General features: G+C 50.1%; 1 protein-coding gene across 2 annotated transcripts in view; it reads right to left on the reverse strand.

Annotated features, from left to right (window-relative positions):
• GTF3C1 (general transcription factor IIIC subunit 1) overlaps window positions 1–21,983 on the reverse strand; it is a 73,417-nt gene that overhangs the window by 18,174 nt on the left and 33,260 nt on the right. For both annotated transcript variants that reach the window (XM_072836270.1, XM_072836269.1), the window contains 17 exons: window positions 21,145–21,451; window positions 20,306–20,535; window positions 17,950–18,086; window positions 16,721–16,874; window positions 14,110–14,213; window positions 12,733–12,914; window positions 11,003–11,278; window positions 10,581–10,726; window positions 9,816–9,913; window positions 9,204–9,300; window positions 8,913–9,090; window positions 6,012–6,153; window positions 5,539–5,674; window positions 5,008–5,089; window positions 4,699–4,887; window positions 2,671–2,828; window positions 619–761 (listed from right to left, as the gene is read on the reverse strand). In XM_072836270.1, coding sequence (XP_072692371.1) covers window positions 619–761; window positions 2,671–2,828; window positions 4,699–4,887; window positions 5,008–5,089; window positions 5,539–5,674; window positions 6,012–6,153; window positions 8,913–9,090; window positions 9,204–9,300; window positions 9,816–9,913; window positions 10,581–10,726; window positions 11,003–11,278; window positions 12,733–12,914; window positions 14,110–14,213; window positions 16,721–16,874; window positions 17,950–18,086; window positions 20,306–20,535; window positions 21,145–21,451 — 2,759 coding nt within the window. The remainder of the gene's footprint in view (window positions 1–618; window positions 762–2,670; window positions 2,829–4,698; window positions 4,888–5,007; window positions 5,090–5,538; window positions 5,675–6,011; window positions 6,154–8,912; window positions 9,091–9,203; window positions 9,301–9,815; window positions 9,914–10,580; window positions 10,727–11,002; window positions 11,279–12,732; window positions 12,915–14,109; window positions 14,214–16,720; window positions 16,875–17,949; window positions 18,087–20,305; window positions 20,536–21,144; window positions 21,452–21,983) is intronic.

Below are 21,983 nucleotides of genomic sequence, written 5' to 3' on the forward strand. Positions count from 1 at the left end.
TGAGAAACAGATGGGCAAGCAGCCTTGCTGGCCACTGACAAACCCCAAGGAGGATGCTTTGTGACTCCCAGCCAGCTGCCATCCCCACTCGTACCAAGCCACATCAGGAGACACGGAGGGGACACCTAGTTCTACTGGGGACAGTGTTCTTTGGTGCAATGACCCTGGTCCTGTCTAACTTCTTCCTGGAGTTAGCTATGTGATGGGCCATTGACACAGAGAGGTAAACAGCTGCTCTGAGCACTAAAAATGGTAGTGAAACTCAGCAGATGCCTCGGCCCTCACCACACACTTCTAATGTAATGTATTCAACGAACCACCTAGCCTGAATGGCCTGTTTCTTCCTGGGTAGCAAAGAACAGTACCTACTTCTTGAGGCTGGCCTGCAGTCTACATGACACCAGATATGGGGAAGGACGCAGAAGCAGGTCTGGCCCTGGAAAAATCATGGACCCCAACACTGCAAACAGGCTATAGGTGAGCCAGGGGACAGCTCACTGCTCTCTCTGGATTTTCTAGTGGACTCTTAAGCAAAAGGGATGGCAGAAGAGTAAAGAATGAACTAGACACATGGGAGGAACCTTGGCCTAAAGTTAGAAAAGTTCATATGAGGCTTACTTATAGTTCAGATAGGCTTGTGGGTTTTTGACTATGTAGCGAGCTCTTCGTCCAACTGAATGAGATGTCTTATCCAGAGACTCTTCAAAAGTAGAGTGCAAGATGTCCCGCACAACTTGCCAGGGGACAAATGGGCCCTTTACCTGGATCAAACACAAGCCAAGATGGAAAATCAGAATCCTCAGAGTCTGCATTATGGGTCCTTAATGTGAAGGAAGGGGGAGGGTATATTCCGTGGTAGCTCTTTCCACAGCGGGTACTCCAAACTGGCCCCTCATGTGTTTACTCATTCACATTTACAGTGCACTGATGATGTGCCTGGCATAAGTGAGGTGCTGGGCAAAGAATAAGCCAGATCCTCAATGTCTAGTGGGTAAGAGTGTCTTCTAGAAAGTAACAGGTGCTCGGGGAATGTTGAGTAATACTGTCTGGAGTGGAGGTTATGCGTACATTGATGTATTTAGTTAGATACTTTTAAAGGTTTAAGTACATGTTATGTATGCTCAGAAACATCCTGTAGGTTAGTAGAATTAGCCTCATTAGAGACTCAGGAGAACATTTTGGCCAAAACACACAGGAAGGCAGAGTCTAGACAGGAAAGGGGCTTGATGACAAGCTTATTTTCTGAGAGCCCCCCAGAATGAGGTGGCCCAAGGATCTGGTCTAAATGTAAGCAGATGAGTGGAGGGTCTGCTGTCCCTGAACCATGCAGGGCTCTGCTGGCCTCTCTGGCTGCATGGAGGGTGGGTGGCAGAAGGCACATCCCTCTTGTCAGTGTTGTGATGAAAACCCATTGCAGAGGCAAGGAACAAATATTAAGAACAGCAACACATCATTTCCAGCTTGTTCCTGGGAGAAGGGATCGGGCTGGAATTTAGTAGGGAATGGGGGTGGTGGTGGTGGTGGTGGTGAGAGCATCTGGGCAAAGTGGTCAAGAAAAAAGGGATCCAATGAGCTAGGCAGAGAGCATCCAGGGCTGCCTCTCTTGGCTGGTATGCTTTAGGACAGGGTGTACAAACTGGGCTTGGATGGAGCTGCCCTAACCATGCTCCCCGGTGGCATGACTACCTAGAAGGAGCCTGGCACTAGATGGTGACAGCTCATTCTCTGGTGGCTTTCATGAATCAGCTTGATCAGACACTTGCCGACCTGGATTGCTCTCCCCATGCCTTGCTGCAAACTCAGAAGATCTAAACAGTGCAAAATGGTGGGAACAGACAGCCTAGGAGTCAGTGAGGCTGCTCTGGGGAACGTAGTGAGGAAGTGAACTCAGGCTCGGGCTGTGGGACCTTCTTGGAGGCAATGACATCAGAGGAAAGAGGAAGAATTTGCTAGCTAGGAAGCTAGGTCCTCCCCAGCCGCCAGGGTTCAGGGACACAGGCCAGAGGGACAGGTGAGTGTGGGGGCCTGGGGCATGGAAGGCGTGGGCCAGGCCAAGGCCACCATCACCATTCCACATCAACTGGGTGCACAGTGACAGAGCGATGGCCATGTAGTAGGCACCATGCTAGGGGCTTGGAAAACAAATGAGAAGTCTCTCTCCCTTGCAAGGAGCAGTCGCTCCAATGAGCCAAGAAGAGTCAGAAGCAAAAGAAGCAGCATGAAAAGTCCATGCCCGAGGGATGCAGCAAGAACACAGTAATTCCTTCCAATTGGCAGGATCACCGAAGCCTTTCCAGAGAGGATAAGCAGTTGTGAGAGATAAATAGAGGAGTTTTTCAGGCAGATGAGGATGGGAGAAGGGGAGCAGAAAGTATCAGACTCCTGGTGAAGAGAGAGAGAACAACTCGGGGCTGGTTAGCTTGTAGACAGGCAAAGATTTGTATGTGTTAGCTGAAGGCTGGAAAGAAATGTGCAAAAATGAGAGTATTCATTTGTAGGATCCTGGGAAATGTTCTTCCCAATGGCCAAAGAAAACAGATAAGTGGAATGTCCCAGGGACCACAAGCCTCCATGGGCGGGTCTTATGGGGAAGAGGACAACCCATGGGAGGGAAAGCCACGTGGCAGGGCTGTGGGCAGGGAAGGAAGAGGGACCTGGTGGGCCAAATACCTTGGTGTTGAGGACATTGCTGGCAATGCGGCAGAGCATGAGCAGCCCATCTTCCTGTATGGACCAGGTGACGCGCAGTCGGGTCATCCTTTGCAGGGCGCTCTGGTCGGCCTCGTCGTGGTAACGCAGGCTCCTGTTTTTCTCTTGGGGGGACTCTTCTAAGAATATCAGGGGGAGAAAGAGAAGGAGCCTCTAACAATTGGTTTGGAGCTGTCCCCCTGGAGAGGGGAAGGGTTCCTACTCAGCTAGTGAGATCTGACCAAGGGTATCCATTATCAGAATTGTATTGTGTCAGAAGCCAGATAAACTAACCACAAAAGATTTGGGCCTGGATAGATTTTTTTTTTTAGCTCCTTTAGTCGTGTCTCTTTGATGTGGACAGGCTGGGCAGCCTGAATGCAGCCTCTTGTGAGTTATCTGCCAATCTTCAATCCTTCCCACTGTGGTGCTAGGTGCTTTGAAAGCATATGGAGCATGCTTGGGGCCCCCACCATTCTCTTGCACAGTAACATCAGAGATGCTGCAGAAAATCTGGGGCACCACAGGGGGAATAAGGCATATCCTACAGGGCTGCCTCAAGGATTAAACCAGATTGGGTATAAAACACCCAGTGCGGTGCCAGTCACCAACATTGCGGAATATTTACTGTGTGCCAAGCACTGGTTTAAGCTTTTTACGTACCACAACTACTTTGTGGAGCACCTGGCTGGCACAGTTGGCTGAATGTCCAACTCTCAGTTTCAGCTCAGGTCATGATCTTGGGGTCGTGGGATTGAGCCCCTCATTGGGGCTCAATTGGGGCTCAATTTAATATAGACTCTGCTTGGGATTCTCTCCCTTTCCCTCTCCTTCTGCCCCTCTCCCCCTTGAATGCACTCTTGCTTGCTCTTGATCTCTCTCTAAAATGAATAAATATAAACTTAAAGAAAAGAAATACCGCTTTTCACTAGCCCTATAAGGAAGAGGCAGTTATAATCCCCATTTTGTAGTTGAGGAATCTGAAACACAGCAAAGTACAGCAGTTTGCCCAAAGTCACACAGCCCAGTCAGTAGCAGACATAGGATCTGAACCGTGAGCTCTTACTCACTAGCTTTTTTCAACATCTCCTCCCCTCAGGGAGATACTCATGGTAGTTTCACAAGGTAAACACCATATGCTACTGCCAATTCCAAGAGACTGTTTGTTTAGGAAGTTTTTCCAAATTAAGGCAGAAGAAAAGTAGGGTAAGAACATTTGGGATGCCAAGGGACACCACCACTGTATTTTGCCTTGTTACAAATTCAGGTCTTTGTGAGCCAAATCGATCTCACGCATATCTGGATAGGCTGAGCTAAGGGGGCCTTTCCAACAGACACAAGGCTATTTGTCATGAACACCAGCCAAATAAACCACTGAAAACAGGTTCCCGTTTAAACATTCTGTTCTCGTCTGAAAGCGCTAGAGCTATCAGATCACTGTTGTAACACACACTTAGAGGATGCAACGTGGTCAAAGAAACAGATGCTGGTCTCCTCACTGTCCTCCCACTGTCCTTTGCTATAAAGACTTGCTCAGGTGAAGAATCCAAAATGGCAGTGAACACACCTAAGGGGTTCTTCGAAGAGATTCTGCAGGCTTGACCCCCTCCCACCTTTCCTCCAATTTACAAATACGACATGACTTTGAACTGTGGCCCGATTAACATAAGGCAGATATTAAAAGCCAAACCAAAAGAATAATAGGATTTTGGCTAAATTTGGTAAAGATTTCTGCTAAAGATTTTTCAATTTTTCCAGTTGAGGTTAAGTTAGAAAATTCAATGAGGGAGGTTACTGAGATGGCACATAAGGAGCTTGAGGAGCTTTGTTCACCAGTTTCATGTGGAGACTAAATTGGCAACCACACAGAATTGGCCCTACATATCGCAGGAAAACAGAAACCCAAGTCTGAGGGCAGAGCTCATGCTGGCCGCAGTGACAGTACTGCATGTCTCCGAGCTGGGACATACACAGACAAGGCCTAGCAGATACAAGTGATCATCACAAAACCTTTTTTCTTTTTCTTGATCTTCTTTCCGAGGTCCTTCCTCAGCCGTTTCCGTTTCTGGCTTCTCCCACCCCTCACTCTTCGGTTCCTGTCCAGCGTGGGCTCTTGGCCAATCTCAAACTGTTCTTCCCAGTCAGCACACAGCTCAGATCCTGGTCTGGCTTCCCCCCAGATATTCAATCTGCCACTACCTAGAAATAACCACAGCAGGTGAGTGTCTCAGGATAAGCCCCACAAAAGCTAGAAGCCAAATGGAACGTGCTTGAGCTGGCCTCCCGTCTGCTTCTGGGGTGAACTCCCTGCACACATACCTCCAGCACCGAGTGGTAATGGGCGCTTGGACAGAAACGTCTGGAGCCTCACCATGAGCCCATTTTCAGAAGTAGTGTTCTCCTAAAAGGCAAGTACATTGCTGGAATAAAGTGGGGACTCCGCTGAATCCCCAGGAGCCCAGAGCATTAAATGCAGGGAGGTGTTCGGGTCTCTGCTGGAGAGGCCGAGGGCGGATGGGCTGCTTCTGTGCAAACGCTTGCTTCTCACACATGGCACTCCCTCATGTGTGACCTCTGTCTCATGGACTTTCTGTTCCTACTTTAAAACGGAACACCTGTTCATATCACAGAATCAGTTAGAATCCACTGGAAAAAAATAGGCTAGACCAGACTGATATACCTACAATACATACGTAAATAAATACTGGGGCCTCTGGTCAGCTTTGGTTTTACCAGTTCAGAATCAGTGAGCCAGCTGGGAAAGGGTGAGAGGGATGGGTACCTATGGTAGCCCCCCCCCCGGGGGGACCACACGCGGGCATGGGTGGTCCTTGCTCCCCAGAAGCCTACCTTCTTGGCCTTGCTGATGATGTAGCTGGTCCAGATCCAGTTGCGCTTTAGGTGCCCATAGAAACTGGAATCGAGCCCAGCGGCTCCCAGCCCATCCCCAGGGATGAAGCCTTCATCCACTACCTCACGGCTCCCCCTGAGAGGCAGGAGGTAAACAGAAAGAGTTCTTCTTGGGAACTGAAAAGAGAGCCCGTGACATGGGTGAGGGTGCTTTTTCTCACTAATTTTTGCCTTTTTGGTAATAATACCTAATAGAAGCAAAGCACTTGTCAAAACCCCAGATATTGATATAAATTCCCAGTTTTTTAACTTTGGCAACTTTTTTTTTAAACAATATGGTCCACAGCCATCAATTTGCACCTTGGCCTCAGAGACCTGGGCACTCCTGGCCTGACATCCAAAGCCAGAGCCAATGGATGAGAATAGCCCTAGCCCTACACTTGGGGACGGTGTGTGGAGGGGCCAGGACACACGTGTTGTACTCCATCATGGCACACTTGCGCTCCAGGTTGTGCTTGTCGATGGCACATTCCTGCTCCTTCCGCAGACTGCCCTCCTCATCAACGCCGTGATCCTGGGTGCTGTTCTTCCTGACACGTGGGTAGCGTACCACACCTAGGAAATGAAACACAAGCTTCTCTGATGACAGTATACTGCTACAGCTCTGTGACTCCACTTCCCAACCAGGGGACAGGGTCTGAAACTGGAAGAAGCTCTTCATACGCATGCATCATAATAGATGTCAGATGGTTCAACACTGGTGCATGAGCATGAGGGAAGGATTTGTGCTCTGGATGAACCCCGCTAAGCTGGGACGGCAGGTTGCCAACAGCAGAACCAAACAGGAATTGTGAGCACAGGAACCCCGAAGGTTCCTTCTTCGGGGGAAACCTACAGAACTCCCATGTGCCAGCACGGAGGGAGTGGTAAACAGAAATGAGGCACTTGGCCGTGGCTGCAGGGTCAGGGTCAGCAGGGATCTGGACAGACAGCTCATTGCAGTGTCAATTTCCCCAGGCCCCATGGGGTCTGGGAGGCAGCCAGATGTTTCCTGCATGCCCAAGAGGGGCATTAACATAGTTGAAAAATTACGTTCTGTTAATCCACAATAAAGAAAATTGCGTTTCTTGCAAGAGAATATAAACTACTACACTAAATTGTTGCTTGAGCCAGGCAAAGGAAGGTTACGGTGATTTGCAGGCTACCAAAGACAGTCTTCTAACACACTCAACTGCAGACCTGGGTCTGGGTGGGGGCAAAGGGGCAGTGGGGAGAGCCCATGCCCCACACCTCTCAGCTGGTGTTTACAGAAGACACTGTGTTCAAGCTTTGTTTCAGCCCAGAAGTTGGTGGTGTTCCCAGCTTAGAAATGAAGAGGCAAACCTCAGAGGTATTCAGGGGGCCCAAGGTCATGCATCTGAAAGGCCGGATGGTCCTAGGACTTAAGGCAATGCTTCTCCTGTGCACCATCTAGCTGTGTGCTCGAAATGCAGATTTAGACCATCTCCATGCCTGCTGAACCTAAAGCACTGGACAGGGCCCGATAATCTGCATTTTAGCAGGCTTCCCAGATGCTTCTAGTACACTCATGCTCAGTGAGCCCCTGCTTTAAAGGATGCTCACGTCTTAATATATGGTGCTTTTCCTCAGTCCTTGGGGCAGAACCTCCTCAAATGTTTGTTGAACGAAGGGACAATCAATGCCTGATTAATGGACTCTGAGCCTCCCCTATTTCTGCTCATGAACACTTAAAAGGGATGGAAATTCACCAGTTGTCAAGCCTCAACAACTCTGGTGCAAATAACATACTGGTTCACAAATTTTTATCTGGGTATAAAATGCAGGGGAATTAGGGCACTCTAAAAATCTGAAATGGTTAAAAGCCTAGCTCACTGAATTCCAGAGGACTCTATGAAACACACAGTTCTAAAATCTGTCTGGACCCATTACATTAAAGGTTCTAAATACAAGGGCTCATTACCCTGCCAGCACTAAACAATTCTATGAAATAAATGTGGGACTCCTGCTTTGCAAAATGCAAAGTGCAGTACTGATCTTTTGGCTCTGTGACAGGGAAGGGAGAAGGGCTCCTCTCCCAGGTGCATATTAGATGTACCATCCCTTCTCTTAGCAGAAGTGGCAAGAAGACACCAGATGGAAACTGGCTTAGAGGACAGAGCGCTGATATATGGCCTCCACCAACTCTCCACCTAGTCAATCAGCATTTACAGGATGTCGACGGTGTACCAGGCACTCTGAGACACTAGGGGGATGAAGCCACATTTCCTGTGCCCAAGAAATCCTCAGAAGGAAATCAGAAGACAGTATGAAGATGCTGGGAAGGCTCTCTTGAAGAGGTGATGCTTGATGCAGGTGTGGCCAGTGCCAGGTGAACACAGGTCACAGTTTAGTCCAGGGACAAGAAGACGACCAAGCAAAGGCCTTATCCCCAAACCCAACTCTTTCCACCCGCTGGTCAAATCTGCTCATTTCTTCCTCCAAGTATCTCCCCCACCAAAACCAACAACAGCAACAAAAAAAAAAAAATAAAACCAAAACACAAAACCCCAGAACAAAATACCTCCCAAGCTGCCCACCCCCCTTCACAGTCACCAGAGGACATCTCTCTTTGGGACAAGCGTCACAACCCTGCTTCTGCTCTTGGCCCCTCCATTCCCCACCTGGCAGGCATGACGAACTTTGAAAACCTGCAGAGATCTTGTCACTTCTTCCCTATGGTTCCCATGGCTTCTCCCTGCTTAGAATAAACCCCGTACCAAGCCCAGCCAAGCCCCCAGAGTTCTGGCTGCCCCCCATTTCACTTCTCCAATGGCACCTGTCATTCTCCCCACCACACCAGCCTCCTCTGCTTCTCCAACAGCACTCTCGCTGTTGCTGTGCCTGCAGGGCTCTCCCCTAGCTCTGAGCTCTACTGACTCGGGCTTGGCCCCCGCCTTTTGAGCTCAGTCCGTCTTCAGAAAGGCTGCTCCTGACCACCCCAGTAAAACACCCTCCACTCACGCCCCTGTATACATCCTCTAGGGCACTGGGCACACTCCGGATCTGGAGTGAAGGCAGGCCCAGGAGATGACAAACACCTACTGAATGTATGAAGCAAAAAAAGACCAAGACCAAGCAGAGTGTCCTGGGTTAAACGGGAGGCGCTGTGCGGGGTGGGGGTTGGGGGATTGGGATGGTGTCTGGGATCCCTCATTTGGAGCTCACCATCTTCCTTTCTAAGGGAGCCTCAAGGACACGCTAGGTCTCTGGGGAGCAGTCTGAAACCAGCAGCCACTACTAGTTTCTTCTTGCCCTGAAGCCCAGTGCTGGCAGGAAAGCAGGGGATGGTGGGGCCTGGCACAGACAGATAGTACCTAAAGGGGTGTTGAGACAGACACACTGCAGGTCGAACCAGTAGTTCTCCACATCCTGCATGGAGTTCAGGACATACAGACGCCTTTCAAAGGGCCGGCTGCTGTGGGCCAGGTTGTAATGTGGGTCACAGATGGTGGTGTCAACAATGACTGCATTCTTCTTCAAGAAAACGAAGACCTAGAGACATGGAGATGGGGTGAGGAGAGGAGCTCAGAACAACTGCCAGGTCAGCTGTCTGGAAACTGCTGAGCCATCGGGATCCTCATTCATTCAGGCGTGAGAGACATTACCTGATCTTTATCCTGGAACTTTTCTGTGGGGCCAAACTGCAGCAGCCCCATGTGGCACAGCCTCTGGAGGTTCTCCACCACGGAAAAGATATAACGTCTGGAAAACAGAGAGGTCCCAGTCACCATAAGCTTGGCTGTGGTCAGAGGGTCTGCGTCTGGGTTAAGGGATGCAACTCGCGTATGGTTCCCCCTTCAACCTTGTGGGTCCTGGAGGACTGGCCTTGGGCCTGCCCTGGGTGGAGACCCAGAAGCCCCTTCCCCCCACCCACCCAAGGCAATGGAGCAACAGAGCATCAATCCTACAAAGGAGGGTTGATTTAGAAAGTACAAGTAGCAAAAGAGAAAAACCACCCCAACACTTGCAGGCTTTATCAGCAGATTGTACTTTAAAAGAACCCTGAAGTTAGTAATAAAATTTATCAGCCTGCACCTCATTCCTCCTATGCTTTATCCAGAAGGCTTGCAGGGCTGCTGAATTAACAAAAACCTCATGTCAGTGCGATCTGGCAGGCAGAACGCTTTCCTCTTCCTGGTGAACGATCATTCAGAACCCTAACTTGGAGGAGCCTGCCAGGACCCTTGGCCAGTCTGTGTCAGTTCTGGGGAACTCACCTCTTGTACAGAAGTTGCTGCCGGATGGACCTGGGCAGAAAGCGGATCAGCGTGTGCTTCTTCAGAGGGTCATTCAGAAACTCCTCAAGGTTGTCTACCTAAGGGGTCATTTTCAGGATCAGCTCATCCACAAGGCCAAGGTCCATTTTAAGAATTGTGAAAACACACACGCTACTCTTTTCTGGGCAACAGTGTCTCTGAACCCACTTTCTCCTTTTCCGTATTTGCCAAATTTCTAAAAACATACTTTATTGTTACAATTATTTGTGTCTTTCAATCTATCTGATTGATCTAACTGTAAGAACAAGTCTATCAAGTATTTCCCTTGACCCACCAGACAACCATTCATCTAGCTCTATCTATCCATCCTGTCTATCCTCCCTCCCTCCCTATCCATCCATCCTTCCTTCTTCTCATCCATCCACCCATTCATCTACCCATCTACTCACCTACCTACCCATCCCATCTATTCATCTATCCCATCATCTCTCTCCATCATCTATCCTTCCTTCCTTCCTTCAATCCATCCACTCAACCATCTATCCATCCATCCATTTATCCATCCATCTAATCTGTCTATCCTCCCCTCTTTCCCTCCCTTCTTCCTTCCATCCATCTATCCTCCCACCTATCCTTCCATCCATGCATCTATGTATCCAGACAAATGTAAGTCTGGAAGTATTTTCCCTTGATTGGGTGAATGCAGGTTCTCTGGCCTGGAGCTGGGGGACTGGCCTCCACAAGAGGCCCAGGAGTCATTAGTACCTTGTAACTGACTTGCACAATCTGAACAAAGATGGAGAGGGGCAGGCAGAGGAGAATGTCACTGACGAGAGCCCAGCCGAAGCCAAACTCGTTGTGGATTGGGATGGGAGGGACATAGCGTTTCCAGGAGGCTTCTTCCACATAAACTAGGAGAGAATCAGAGTCAGTGCTGCCGGCAGGGTCCCAGTCACAATGGTGCCATGACATTATCCCAGGAGGTCCTGATTCCCTCTCGCCACCAACTCAGGCAGAACCCCACTTGACAGGCAGGAGACCCACAGATTCAGGGAGTCTGGGTTATAAATTATTTGGATCAGGACACCATAGGGATGCAGCCGATTCAGATGATAAGAATAAGGAAGCATCATGATTCCCCTCCGGACACCACTGTGGCCTGCCTGCCTGCCTCAGAAGCACCTTACCTTTCTCCGTGGGGAGCTCCACTTCGGTCTCCATGAGGGTTATTTCTTGGTAGTCCTTGCGTGGGGCATCAGAGGAGGCTTCCAGGTCACTTCGGGAGGGCAGGACTCTCACCCTGCTTGGTTCCTGCCTCCCTATTCTTCTTGAACTGCCGGGGCCTGGCTTGTCCCCCGGGTAGGTGACAGGATGCCCGTAGATTAGGTACCACAGAAACGTGTGTATTGCCCGCAGGCGAGGCATTTTGGGCAGAAACCCTAGAGAACGGCCGAGTCCTGGAACTGAGGTGAGAGCGGGAAGGGCAATCCTTAAGAACTCCCAGATTCACTTCAGTTCAAGCCACTTGAAGACTACAAAGTGCCACTATGTCCCAGGTGCCAGGGATATAGCAAACCTTCTTATTCTCATGGAACTTACCTTCCAAGGCAAAGGGCAGACGATAACAAGATACCTAACACTGAATATCAGATGAATTAGCTGGAGCAGAAAACAGAGTGAGGAAGGGGGAGGAAGACTGTTAATTCCATCTAGAGGAAAAGTGAAGTCCCCAAGGTGGTGGGAAAGGGGGCATGCAGGCACCTGGGGACGTGTACCCCGGAGCAAATGCAAGGTGCCAGAGATGTGCATGTGCCTGGCAGGCCTGGTGGATTGCCAGGCTGCCACAGTGACAGGTGCAGCAAGGGAGGAGGAGGGAGCAGCACAGAAGCTGGAGCGTGTTGGAGAAGGGAGCCACTGTAGAGGGCCTGACAGACCTCCACATGGGCCCCCTGGCTTGATAGGGCTGTGCAAAATATCCCTGAATTAGGTTCTTTGAAAGCATCTTCTTTGTTGACACAAATGAAGTATTCCTTGGCTTTCCCCAGGAGAGAAGACAGGTCAAAGAACAAGGAGCCATAGAAGCAGCAGGGCCAGGGCAAGTGGCCAGAAGGCTGTCTTCCATCGCCATGCCCCCCTGAAGAACACACTCATCGTCTTGTCTGTGCAACCTTGGGTGCTGTTGAGCTGCACCTGCTCCTGCCTGGATCTCTCCCTCAGGCTGCACTTCCTAACCACGAGAGCCTGAAGGCAGGCCATGCTGTTGTGACTGGGTGCATAGAGACTGGGTGCATCACACAAATTGCTCTTTTACCTGGGATCGCAGGTCTGCTGTGCTGTGTGCCACACCAGGACATGATTTGTGCCTGCCAAGTCACCTCTGCCCTCCTCTGCCAACATGCATGGCTGTGGCCAGGGGAGGAACAAAGTCCCCCTGGCCATCTGTACTTGCCCCGCACACGTTCATGTCAGGGCAGCCCGGTGGGGGCCCAAGGAGGCAACCCCGTCAGATAACAGACTCTGAGAAAATTATACAAGCATTCAAACTCCTCAGTGACTATATCAGAAGCTTTGAGGTCAGGAGAGACAGAGGTTTTCTATGGCTGAGAGGATATTCCAGCCAAAGGATACTGAGCAGAGGAATTCATCTTTGTGACTAATTCCTTGCATTAGGATCCAGCCCAGTTTCATCTGAGTCTCCTGACAGCCTTGTGAGGTATGCTGGGCAAGAATCATGCCCACTGTGCAAATGGGGACTTTGAAGCCAGCGGAGGTCATGTGACCAGCCCCACGTGACCCAGCTAGTGATTCTTTGGACTACAGCCCAGTGCTACAAGGTAGAACAGCAAGTCACTCAAACATCATCATACAGACAACCAATGACACATCACCGGACGTTGATGAGGAGCTGCTTCTTTACCTACGACAGGGTTATAGTTTTTCAGCTGGGTGATGCCCATTTTCTCATCAGTTTTCTTCACCCGTCCGCTTTCTGGTTTAGAGGAAGCATTTGGCTCAGAGTCTCCTGATCCACTCGGACCCTCTTTTCCTTCACTTTCTTCTTCAACTTCTTGAGGTGCTGGAGGCTGGGGTACTTTAATCCTGTAGTTCAAATACAAGATTGATATCATGTTGGAATGAGGACTCGGAGAAAGGAAAGGGTGTGCCTTGGTGAATCAGATGAAGCCACTTGGCCCTAGAGTTTCAACTTCACTTGCCTGGAGAAACCAAGCAGATGATGTGAATGAATAAAATGCATCAGTCACTAGATAATTTGGGGGAGACAGGGGCTGCAGTAACCCGCAGAGTATACATGCCCACCTACAGGGCAGTTGCTATCTTGTAAGGCAGCCCAATGGGCTGGGTCTTCTAACACTTTCAGAAATGCCAGAGATCGGGGGCACCTGGGGGTGGCTCAGTGTGTTAAGCGTCCAACTCGTGACTTCGGTTGAGGTCATGACCCAGGGTCACGAGATCAAGCCCCACGTCAGGTTCTGTGCCCAGTGGGGAGTCTCCTGGAGATTCTCCTTCTCTTTTTCCCTCTGCCTCTACCCCTGCCCACTCTCTCTCAAAAATAAACAAATCCTAAAAAAAAACATAATTAAAAATAAATAAAGTGCCAAAGATCAGGAACTAATATGAAATCAATCAGTAACTGGTTCGAAGTACATAAGCTCTGCAATCTGCAAGGAGCCCTGTGCCTGCCCATTGGCCACCTCCAGTTTAAGCCCAGCTAAGAATTTCTCCCACTCCTGAGTTTTCTCAGTCTGTGAGATGGTTTACAAACAAAATTAGAGAAGACCGCAGAAAGGCAACTAGACTCATTTTGAGCCATTAGGAGACTGGGTGAGCTTCACACTTCACAGGGCCCATGATTCAGAGAGCTCTGTCGACACCATTAGGCAGAGGAGAATGAAGAATATTAGGACTTTTTTTCTCCTTAAAAATCCAGAAACTAGGGGCACCTGGGTGGCTCAGTCAGTTAAATGTCTACTTTCGGCTAAGATCATGATCCTGGGGATGGAGCCCCATGTCAGGCTCCCTGATGGCCTGAGCTGAGCACCAAAGGCAGGGAGTGAGGGAGCCTGGTTCTCCCTCTGCCTCTGGTTGTGCTTCCTCCCTCTCAAAAAAATAAAATCTTAAAAAAAAAAAAAAAATCTAGAAATTGCTCCTAAACCAGTGAATCCACTGATCTCACAGTAGTATAAACAAAAGGTGTGTGTGGAAACTGATACAGATGGAGATATGAAGACCCAGGCGGTTTCCTTGCGGATTCCTATGGGGTACTGCCACTTGCCTGTTTGCTGTGCTGGAATTGGAGATCCGGAAACGGACCTGCTCAATGGCACTTCTCACCAGAGGGTCATTCTGGTCCATGGACGGGTGCACAACCAGATCCACCTATGGAGGGAGAGGTCAGAGAGTCCCAAAAGGGCAGGGGAGGAGCTGAGGGAGAGCTAGCTCTAGAACACGGTACCTCGGAGCAACCCTGCTGATACTTTTCATGAACATTTCCAAGAGATGTCTGAGACTGAAGCAAAAAAGCATTACTGAACAGTTGGCCATTACAATTTCTGGCATCAAAATCCCTTGAGTTGACTGCGAAAGTTCTGCCATTGGTAATGTGCTGCTCTGTGCTGCTCTGCTCAGGTGAGGAATTTCTGCCCTGGAAACAGTCCCCTCGCTGGGCTGTCCTGGCCCCCTAGTCTCCACAGCTACCTAGTGGCACATTCCTGACACCCCACTGCAGCTATCTGGGAATTTCCCACAGTTGCTCATGAATCCTGAGGGCTTCCATCTGGAAAAGGTAAGCAGCTTTCCTTAATCTCCCTTCGCTGAGAGTGCCATCATGGGACTCCTGCCAGGCGCGCTTCGAAACCAACTGGCAGAGGATTTAGAGCTGCTTTTGTTATTTTACCTCTTCCAAGGTACTGAAGCTGAACAGTTAGGGGGGTTACCATTTCACGAGCATTATCCAGGGTGACAAACGGAATAGCTTGGTGGAGGTGAGCAGAGGTGTATGGGTGTGGTGCCTGGGTGACAGATGGCAGATGCTGTGATCATGGCCCCTGGAGAGCCAGGCTTTTCTTCTGTCTTTGCCGCTAGCAGGACAGGGCAAGGTAGCGTTTTCTAAACTTGTGACTCTGACCAGCAGGCTTCATGCAGAGAATGGCCCAAGGGGTAGGGCCAATCATAGGGAATGGACATTTGTGATATGGGGACAATATCCTCCTCTCACACCTTGCCAACTCTTTTGGAATTTTGTGAGGCTCAAATGAGATGCAGTTAGGCAACACCTTGGAGCACTTAAAAGCACAGTGCAAATACAATACATTCCCATCTCCCCACTGGCCACAGCTGAATAGCCAGCCAGCGCACTGCCCAAAGGCCCAGTGGGCAGGGCAGGATGCAGGAGCAAAGGCCAAAGCGGATGCTGCCATATGGCAGCTCTAGTCAACATACCTTCAGGGCATCAGCAGGCAGCCTGCCAGCAGCACGGGCTCTGCGAGCCGGAGAAAATGCTGGTGAGCCACTTAAGCTTATTCTGAAGGCAGATGCACAAAAGTGCAGTCCTTCCCAGCTGGACACACAGGCTACTAGAGCTGAAGTGCTAGTGGCACTCTGTGGCAAGAGACCCAGGGCTGGTGCCTTCATTTTTGAGGTCATGCGATTGTTGGTGCTTATGCATGGCACTCTGTTCCCCACCCTCCCCAACACCTCTCCCACCAGACCGCCTAGTGGACACTAGGCTAGACTGGAGGAGCTGGACATAGCTGGACAGCAGATCCCTGTGCTACTCCTGTGGGAGATTTCCTTGCCTTCATTCACTACCGTCCCAAGAAGGAGGCCCACCCCCGAAATAACTCCTCTGTGTGACAACAGATATCTAAGGGGCAGCTGCTGAGGGGTGAGGGCTTTTGTCCTTGATGACAGAGCTCAGCACAAAGACCCCCTGCCTGCTGCAGGAGAGGATGGCAAGCTGGTGGGGGTAGGGGTAAAAGGAGAAGGGCAAGGTCAAGGGGACTCAGCAGCAGATATAAAAACTGATAGAGCTGCCAACCTGGAAGGGCTGAAATAGTGTAAGTCATTTCTCATGCTGCTGTTTTTCAAACTTCAAATGTCTCAAAAAAATAAGATAAAGTAAAAAAGCAGAAATGACCTTGTCAGCTTATTAAAGAAGCAACACATCAAAGCATAGCTTTCTTAAGGCAGAGATTTACAATGCAGCCAGAAAAAAAGGTCAGGCAATTACTAGTGTCTGTCCCCAAAGTACCTGCCTTCTGGTCCCAGGGGCCCAGCAGGGCTCTCTCCAATGATTCCAACCCTGTAAAATGTAGGCCTCCGACTATGTGCAGAGCTGCAGAGCTCCAGTTGCTATGGGAATGGGCCCAAACTTTAAATTTTACAGAAACAGATAAACTGAAGGCAGAAGATCTGCTGGTGTGCACTCAGATTATGCCAGCAGTGCGTTTTACCTGAATCACCACCATCACTTCCTCAGGAACGGTTCCCTATGGAACAGATCCCTATGGAAACTCCTTTTGCTGCCCTACTCTACACCTTCCACCTGTTAACACGTGGCTGAATTTCTGCCAGTGCTGCTCTGCAGAACCGCAATGTCTCCTACTCGCCTTCTTGTCACTCAGGGCAGGCCTGGGGCTGAACACCTGCTGTAAGGCCTGTGCATGCTGCTCTGAGATCCAAGCGACTTATTCCTCTTTTCGGATTCCAGCCTCCCACGGAAAGCTGGCATGGCCCCTGCTTCCCAGATGAGGAGGCACAATGGGAAATGGGAGTTACTGGCAGCAAAGGAACAAGTGAAATCAGATGAGGACAAGAGGAACCAGACAAGAAAGCTTCTAATAGTGTGAAGCTGGTGTGGTGGGCATTAGGAGAGCCATGCATACCTTCTTCTTGATGCCATCCTGAATAACTGTAGTCCGATACACTCTCAGGAGACCCTCCTCAGAGAGGTTCCGCACCAAGCGGACGATGGACTTCTTACAGCACTTGGTAGACACGCCTTCTTGCTTCTCCTGATCCATGATCATTTTCTGAATCCTGGGGTGTCACAAAATAAGTTATATACCCAATCTCAACACAGAAGGCCTTTTTCAACCCAGGCAGCTGAGAGCTACCTAGTGGTACCCAGTGGAAATGGGAGGAGAACTAAAAGGGGAACTCGTCATTGAATGGCTGACTTCTAGAGACACTACAGATCATCTCTCTTGGCGATAAATGAAGTAGCTAAAGACAAGCTGCCACTCACAAGCAGCTTCACATTCTGAGCCTTTTACCGGAAGTAAAGGGAGTACGTGATTCCTAAAGGGACAGTGAGTGCCGTGATGGGAGATCCATCTCTACGCTAGTTTTAACTCCCAGACACAGGGATGGTCCACTATACGGCTGTTGACACTCTCAGGTCTGCAGCTCTTTCTGATTCCTCTCATGTCTTACTGTCTAGAACTTACTGAGTCACTACGTGATGTTTCCAGACCACCGATCACCGGATGGCAGGGCCAGAAGGACATTAGGAGTGTCCAACCAAACCCCTCACTGCACAGATAAGGGGATGCAGGCAGCATTGTCTGCACATGGTCTCCCCAACCCCTAGTTAGAGAACTGGGGTGAGGCTCCTTCTAATTGAGCGGCTTTGACGCTGGGTGCCAGGAAGATGCCGCCTAGGAGGCGGTGGTGACAGTGGGTTAGAAGGACCCCACTGAAGTGCAGAGGTTCACCCCAAATACACAAGTAAGTCCTACCTGCATCTCTGTATTTTTGCTTTCACATCAGACTGCGTTTGAACAAAAGCCTCCATGTGGAAGTAAAAGCTGTTTACGAGCTGATGCATATTGGCTGCCTAAGTTTCTTCTCCAAGGCAAGAGAGGTGCCCTGCACTTTCCTGACTTCCACTTCTTCCCCAGTCACTCTCCCTGTTTAGTGCTTCTATGTTCCTCAATGTCTACACTTTCCGAATTGCTAGAACAAGTGCTAAACCCTTCCTACCACACAGCGATGCCGTGAGAATCTATACAGCAGAGGAAGACTCAGAGGTCTCTTGGTCATTTCTGTGGCTTGTGATAATGACCTGGCCTGAAATGTACTGTTAGTACAAGACAGACAGATGGCTCCTTACGTGAATAAGCTCTCGATTAAGCGTAGGTTGGTAACAGCTTCTATGATCAGGTTCCTGCGTTTGAGCAACCGGTAAGTTTCGTGGGGTTTGTCTTGGCCTGGGCCATGCTTCCCTGCTTTCTGCGAACTGCTGCTCTCCTAGAATGGGGGACAGAGAGAATAAGAACACAATGGGCTCAATAAAGTCAGGGGGCCACCTTTCCCCCGGGTGTGTCTTGCCTCTTTAGGCAATTTCCATGCCCATGTTTCAAGAAGGAAAGTCAAGAGGGCTATCTCTCTCTCTGGGAATACAGGATAGAAGCAGAGATGGGCTTCTGGGGTCAGGTGGTTGTCCCTAGGTGCATTAAGATGTGTGCCAAATGAAAGACAAAGGGAGAAGAGAGCGAAGAGTGCTCTCTCCCATTCCTGCCAAAATGCCCATGGTTCTCTTCATAGCTCCTGTCTTCTAAGAGCTTCTGTGAAACTGTTACATCTGCCCTTGGATCCCGTCTGTTAAAGCCCCTGTGTGTCCCCTGAGGGAAGGGAAATCCTGACTCCAGTACAGTCCTTGCAAATCACGTGCCACAAATGGGCACCCTGTGGTGGCCTAGGCCCTCCTTTGCTGGATGCCCTCCTCACTTGGAGAGGTGCTTTCAGGAGAACGAGAATGAGCTTGAGGAGGCTACTTACAGCTGGTCGTCAGGACAGCCAGCCCCAGGTCACTTCCCTGCTGGGCTGGGGCTTAGGAAGACACACAGTTCTTTCCTGAAAGGGGACCAGCTCAAAAGCATTCAAGATTCATGGAAGGGCCCAGGAGAAAGACCTCTGTGCTCTCCTGCACTATACAGCAAACATTTTGGAGGGCAGCCGAGTGACGGGGATGCTAGAGTACAAGGTGAAGAAACATGTTTTGCCAATGGCCCTCCAGATGTGGCGTTCATGGCATCTTCTCAGCACGATGCAGAAAGAAGATCAGCATTCTGCAGTTACTTTGGGAACAGATTTCTAAGAGGAAGAGAAAGAGCTGAGCCAGGCAACAAGCAAAGGAATCCTAGGGCCTGGAGGGAACATGTGTGCCGCTGGAGACAGGTGAGCATAATCCAAAGGTACAAAGAGGGTGAGGGTGTGAGCAGGGCAGGCAGGCCCTCTAGAACCTGCTGGGACCCACCTGCTGGTAGGCCCAGCTTCTTCAGTGACACAGTACCAACCATGACTTGAGAAGTTATGGCATCCAAAGACTAGGAAGGAGCTCAAAGTTTCTAGAAAAATCCACAGAAAACCTTTGGACCCCATGCCACCCCCCCCCCCATTGCTTCTATTGTAGGGGTGGTACCAAAAGCACAGGCCTCCACACCAAAAAGGGAGAAGCAAGGCAGGAGGAGCTTCACACGTATGGGATCTTATCCTCACTTTGCATTCACTGAGCAGGCAAGTGGCTCGTTCCCTAGGGGCCTCCCCTGTCTCGTCCTGACATCCATCTCACAGGGGTGTTGTGAGGCTGTTGTGAGGCCTCAATGAAAGAGCAGGAACAGCATCTAAAGCTGCCCCAATCACAACTGTGCCCTGTGCTGAGTGCCTCATCCTCTGACGGCATGCTTCTAAGTGCAGGAGGTGCCACTGGCGGTTTCTGAGGCATGTTCAAGTGACACAGGACAGCATAAAGGGAACCAAATCACATAATGAGAACGGTACTCCTGTGTCAATTCCTTTTTAATCCTTCTAATTACACTGATGAAAAGCATTTGATTCTATTGGGTCTTGAATGCTGTGACACTCAACAGTATCTGGCCAGAATGTACTGAACAGTTTCAGGTTTGTCTGTTTTGTAATCACCTCCCTTTCACAGCAGATGATACTGGCCTTTCATCTAAGGTGGGGCTTCTCAACATTAGCACCACTGACATTTGGGGCTGGATAATTCTCTCCCGTGGGCTGTCCCTGCACATTCTAGGAGATTAAGCAGCACCCCTGGCCTCCACCTACTAGACACCAGTGGTCCCCTGTCCCCTAGTTGTGACCAGCAAAAATGTTTCCTCCAGACACTGCCAGATGTCCCCTGGGAGGCTAAATCGGCCTAGAGTGGGAATAACCACTAATCTAAACAAATTTTCCCTACAACATCAACTTAAGTAAAAAGAGCAAGTTGTTGAGAATTAAAAGACTATGTAAACAATGCTGATGCTTTCTGGCTGGGCAGAAAGGTGGTATGTGGAGGAGCACTAGCCCACTGTCTGGCACAGAGCACTCAGCACACAGTACTCTTACCATTATTGATTTTGTTGTTGTTGCTGGGATTCTTACGCACAGAACTGAGAAGGCCAAGGTCCTTGCCATAGGCCCTTGCCAGAGAAAAGGCACTCCCCACTGTGAGCACTCACCTTTGTGTTTTCATGCCTGACCTCTTCAATCACGGTCATGTCACCATTACTATTCCTCATGCGGTGGGAGCCAAAGGACATGCTGGAGGTGCTGGTGTCCTGCATGGAGGTGCTGGTGTCCTGGAGGCTGTCCCTGCCGGCAGAGCTCTGGCAGGCTTTCTCCTCAGCCCCTCCTAGGGAGGAAGGCAGCTGCTTCTTCAGTGGGTGGGGGTTTACGACCTTCCAGCCACCTGCAGTGGGGGGGCGGGCGGAGCATGAATGAATTGTGGCCTCATCAGGGGACAGAGAGGAGGGCACTAACACTCAGCAGCCAGACCAGACCCACACAGGCCCAGGGTTTCATTTGGTCAGTTTGAGGACTAGGGTGGAGGGCCAAGTGAGCAGTGTCCTGCCCCAAAACTCCACTTAGCTAGACACCAGATTTGCAAACTGGTCATAAGCTCCACCCAGCGCATGTTTTAAAAAGTCTGTAATTAACCTAAAGCCTCAAAGGCTCCTCAGATCACTAGAGGGAAGGGGACAGTGGAAGTTTACTGGATCTCATTCCTTTACTAGTAAAAACACAACAAAATGAACTGAACGTTTGCCAAGGAGATCAGACTTGCAAGCAGCCAAGAGACAGACGTGACTGTTTCCTCCAAACTAATGATTATGTGATCACGTGACACCAACAGGTCCCCAGTTAGGACAGCACAAAGAGATCCTCAAGTGTCTGCTGAATGAACGGGCTATTTTCTCAAGATCCCCAGAGCAAGGTGGGATTGGCAGAGCTTAGATCGAGGGCAACACCCTCTGCCAGCCTTGCCCACCTTCCCTCCAGCCCCCAGAGCACTACCTACCCTTTGCTGACATGGAGTGATGAGGCTGTGTCCTGAGACTGGAGTTCAAGCTGGCTTTCCCGTCACTCTGGGATGCTCTCCCTTTCTTCTTGCCACTGCTCTCCTCCTCACTGTCTGACTCAGAAAGGAAGGTGTCTTCCCCTTCAGGCACGAGTGATTCCTCCTGAATGGAGGCCAGGCTCACTGTGGTCAGCAGCTGGCTCCGGGCTTTCTCCCTCTTGTACTGCCGGCTTAGATCGCTCTCTTCCGCAAACACGCAGGAGATGTACTTGGTGGTCCGCTGCCGCCCTTCATCTTCCATGAACCCCTGGAGGGGGGAATGAGATGTGTTTAATCACATTTGGAGGGTGCTGCAACTCTCAGGTATGCAGGTGAGCTGGGGGCTGTGGTGTCTGCATCCTAATCTTTCCTGCACCTCTTGCCACCACCCGGGCTCTGTGTCAGCCCCACTGGTGTTCCCTCACTGTCCTGTCTGGTCACCTCTCACATGCTGCTTCCACAGGCCTGTCGGAGATGGGTTTTCAAACTGCCATCCTGAATGTGTGTCTGTTCTATGGGACTGTGAGCTCCTTGAGGGTTGGGTCCTCACTTGGTCCTTCCCCATCTCATTTGTGCCTGGCACAAGACTAGGCCCACAGGCAATGGTTAGTGAGCAGTGAGTGTTAACTGTGTAGGATTCTAGGATTTAGAACTGTTGCCACGGACTGGAGGTCACCAGCTCCATGCAGCCACTGCCTTAGGGACAGAGGATGGGACCATCATCAACCCACACTTCTTATCTTCCAGAACAGGGGAAAGCCACTCTCTTGGCTCTTAATGGCAGGAAGAACAACATCTTC

Source organism: Canis lupus, chromosome 8 (assembly GCF_048164855.1).
Source record: "Canis lupus baileyi chromosome 8, mCanLup2.hap1, whole genome shotgun sequence".
Classification (NCBI taxonomy): domain Eukaryota; kingdom Metazoa; phylum Chordata; class Mammalia; order Carnivora; family Canidae; genus Canis; species Canis lupus.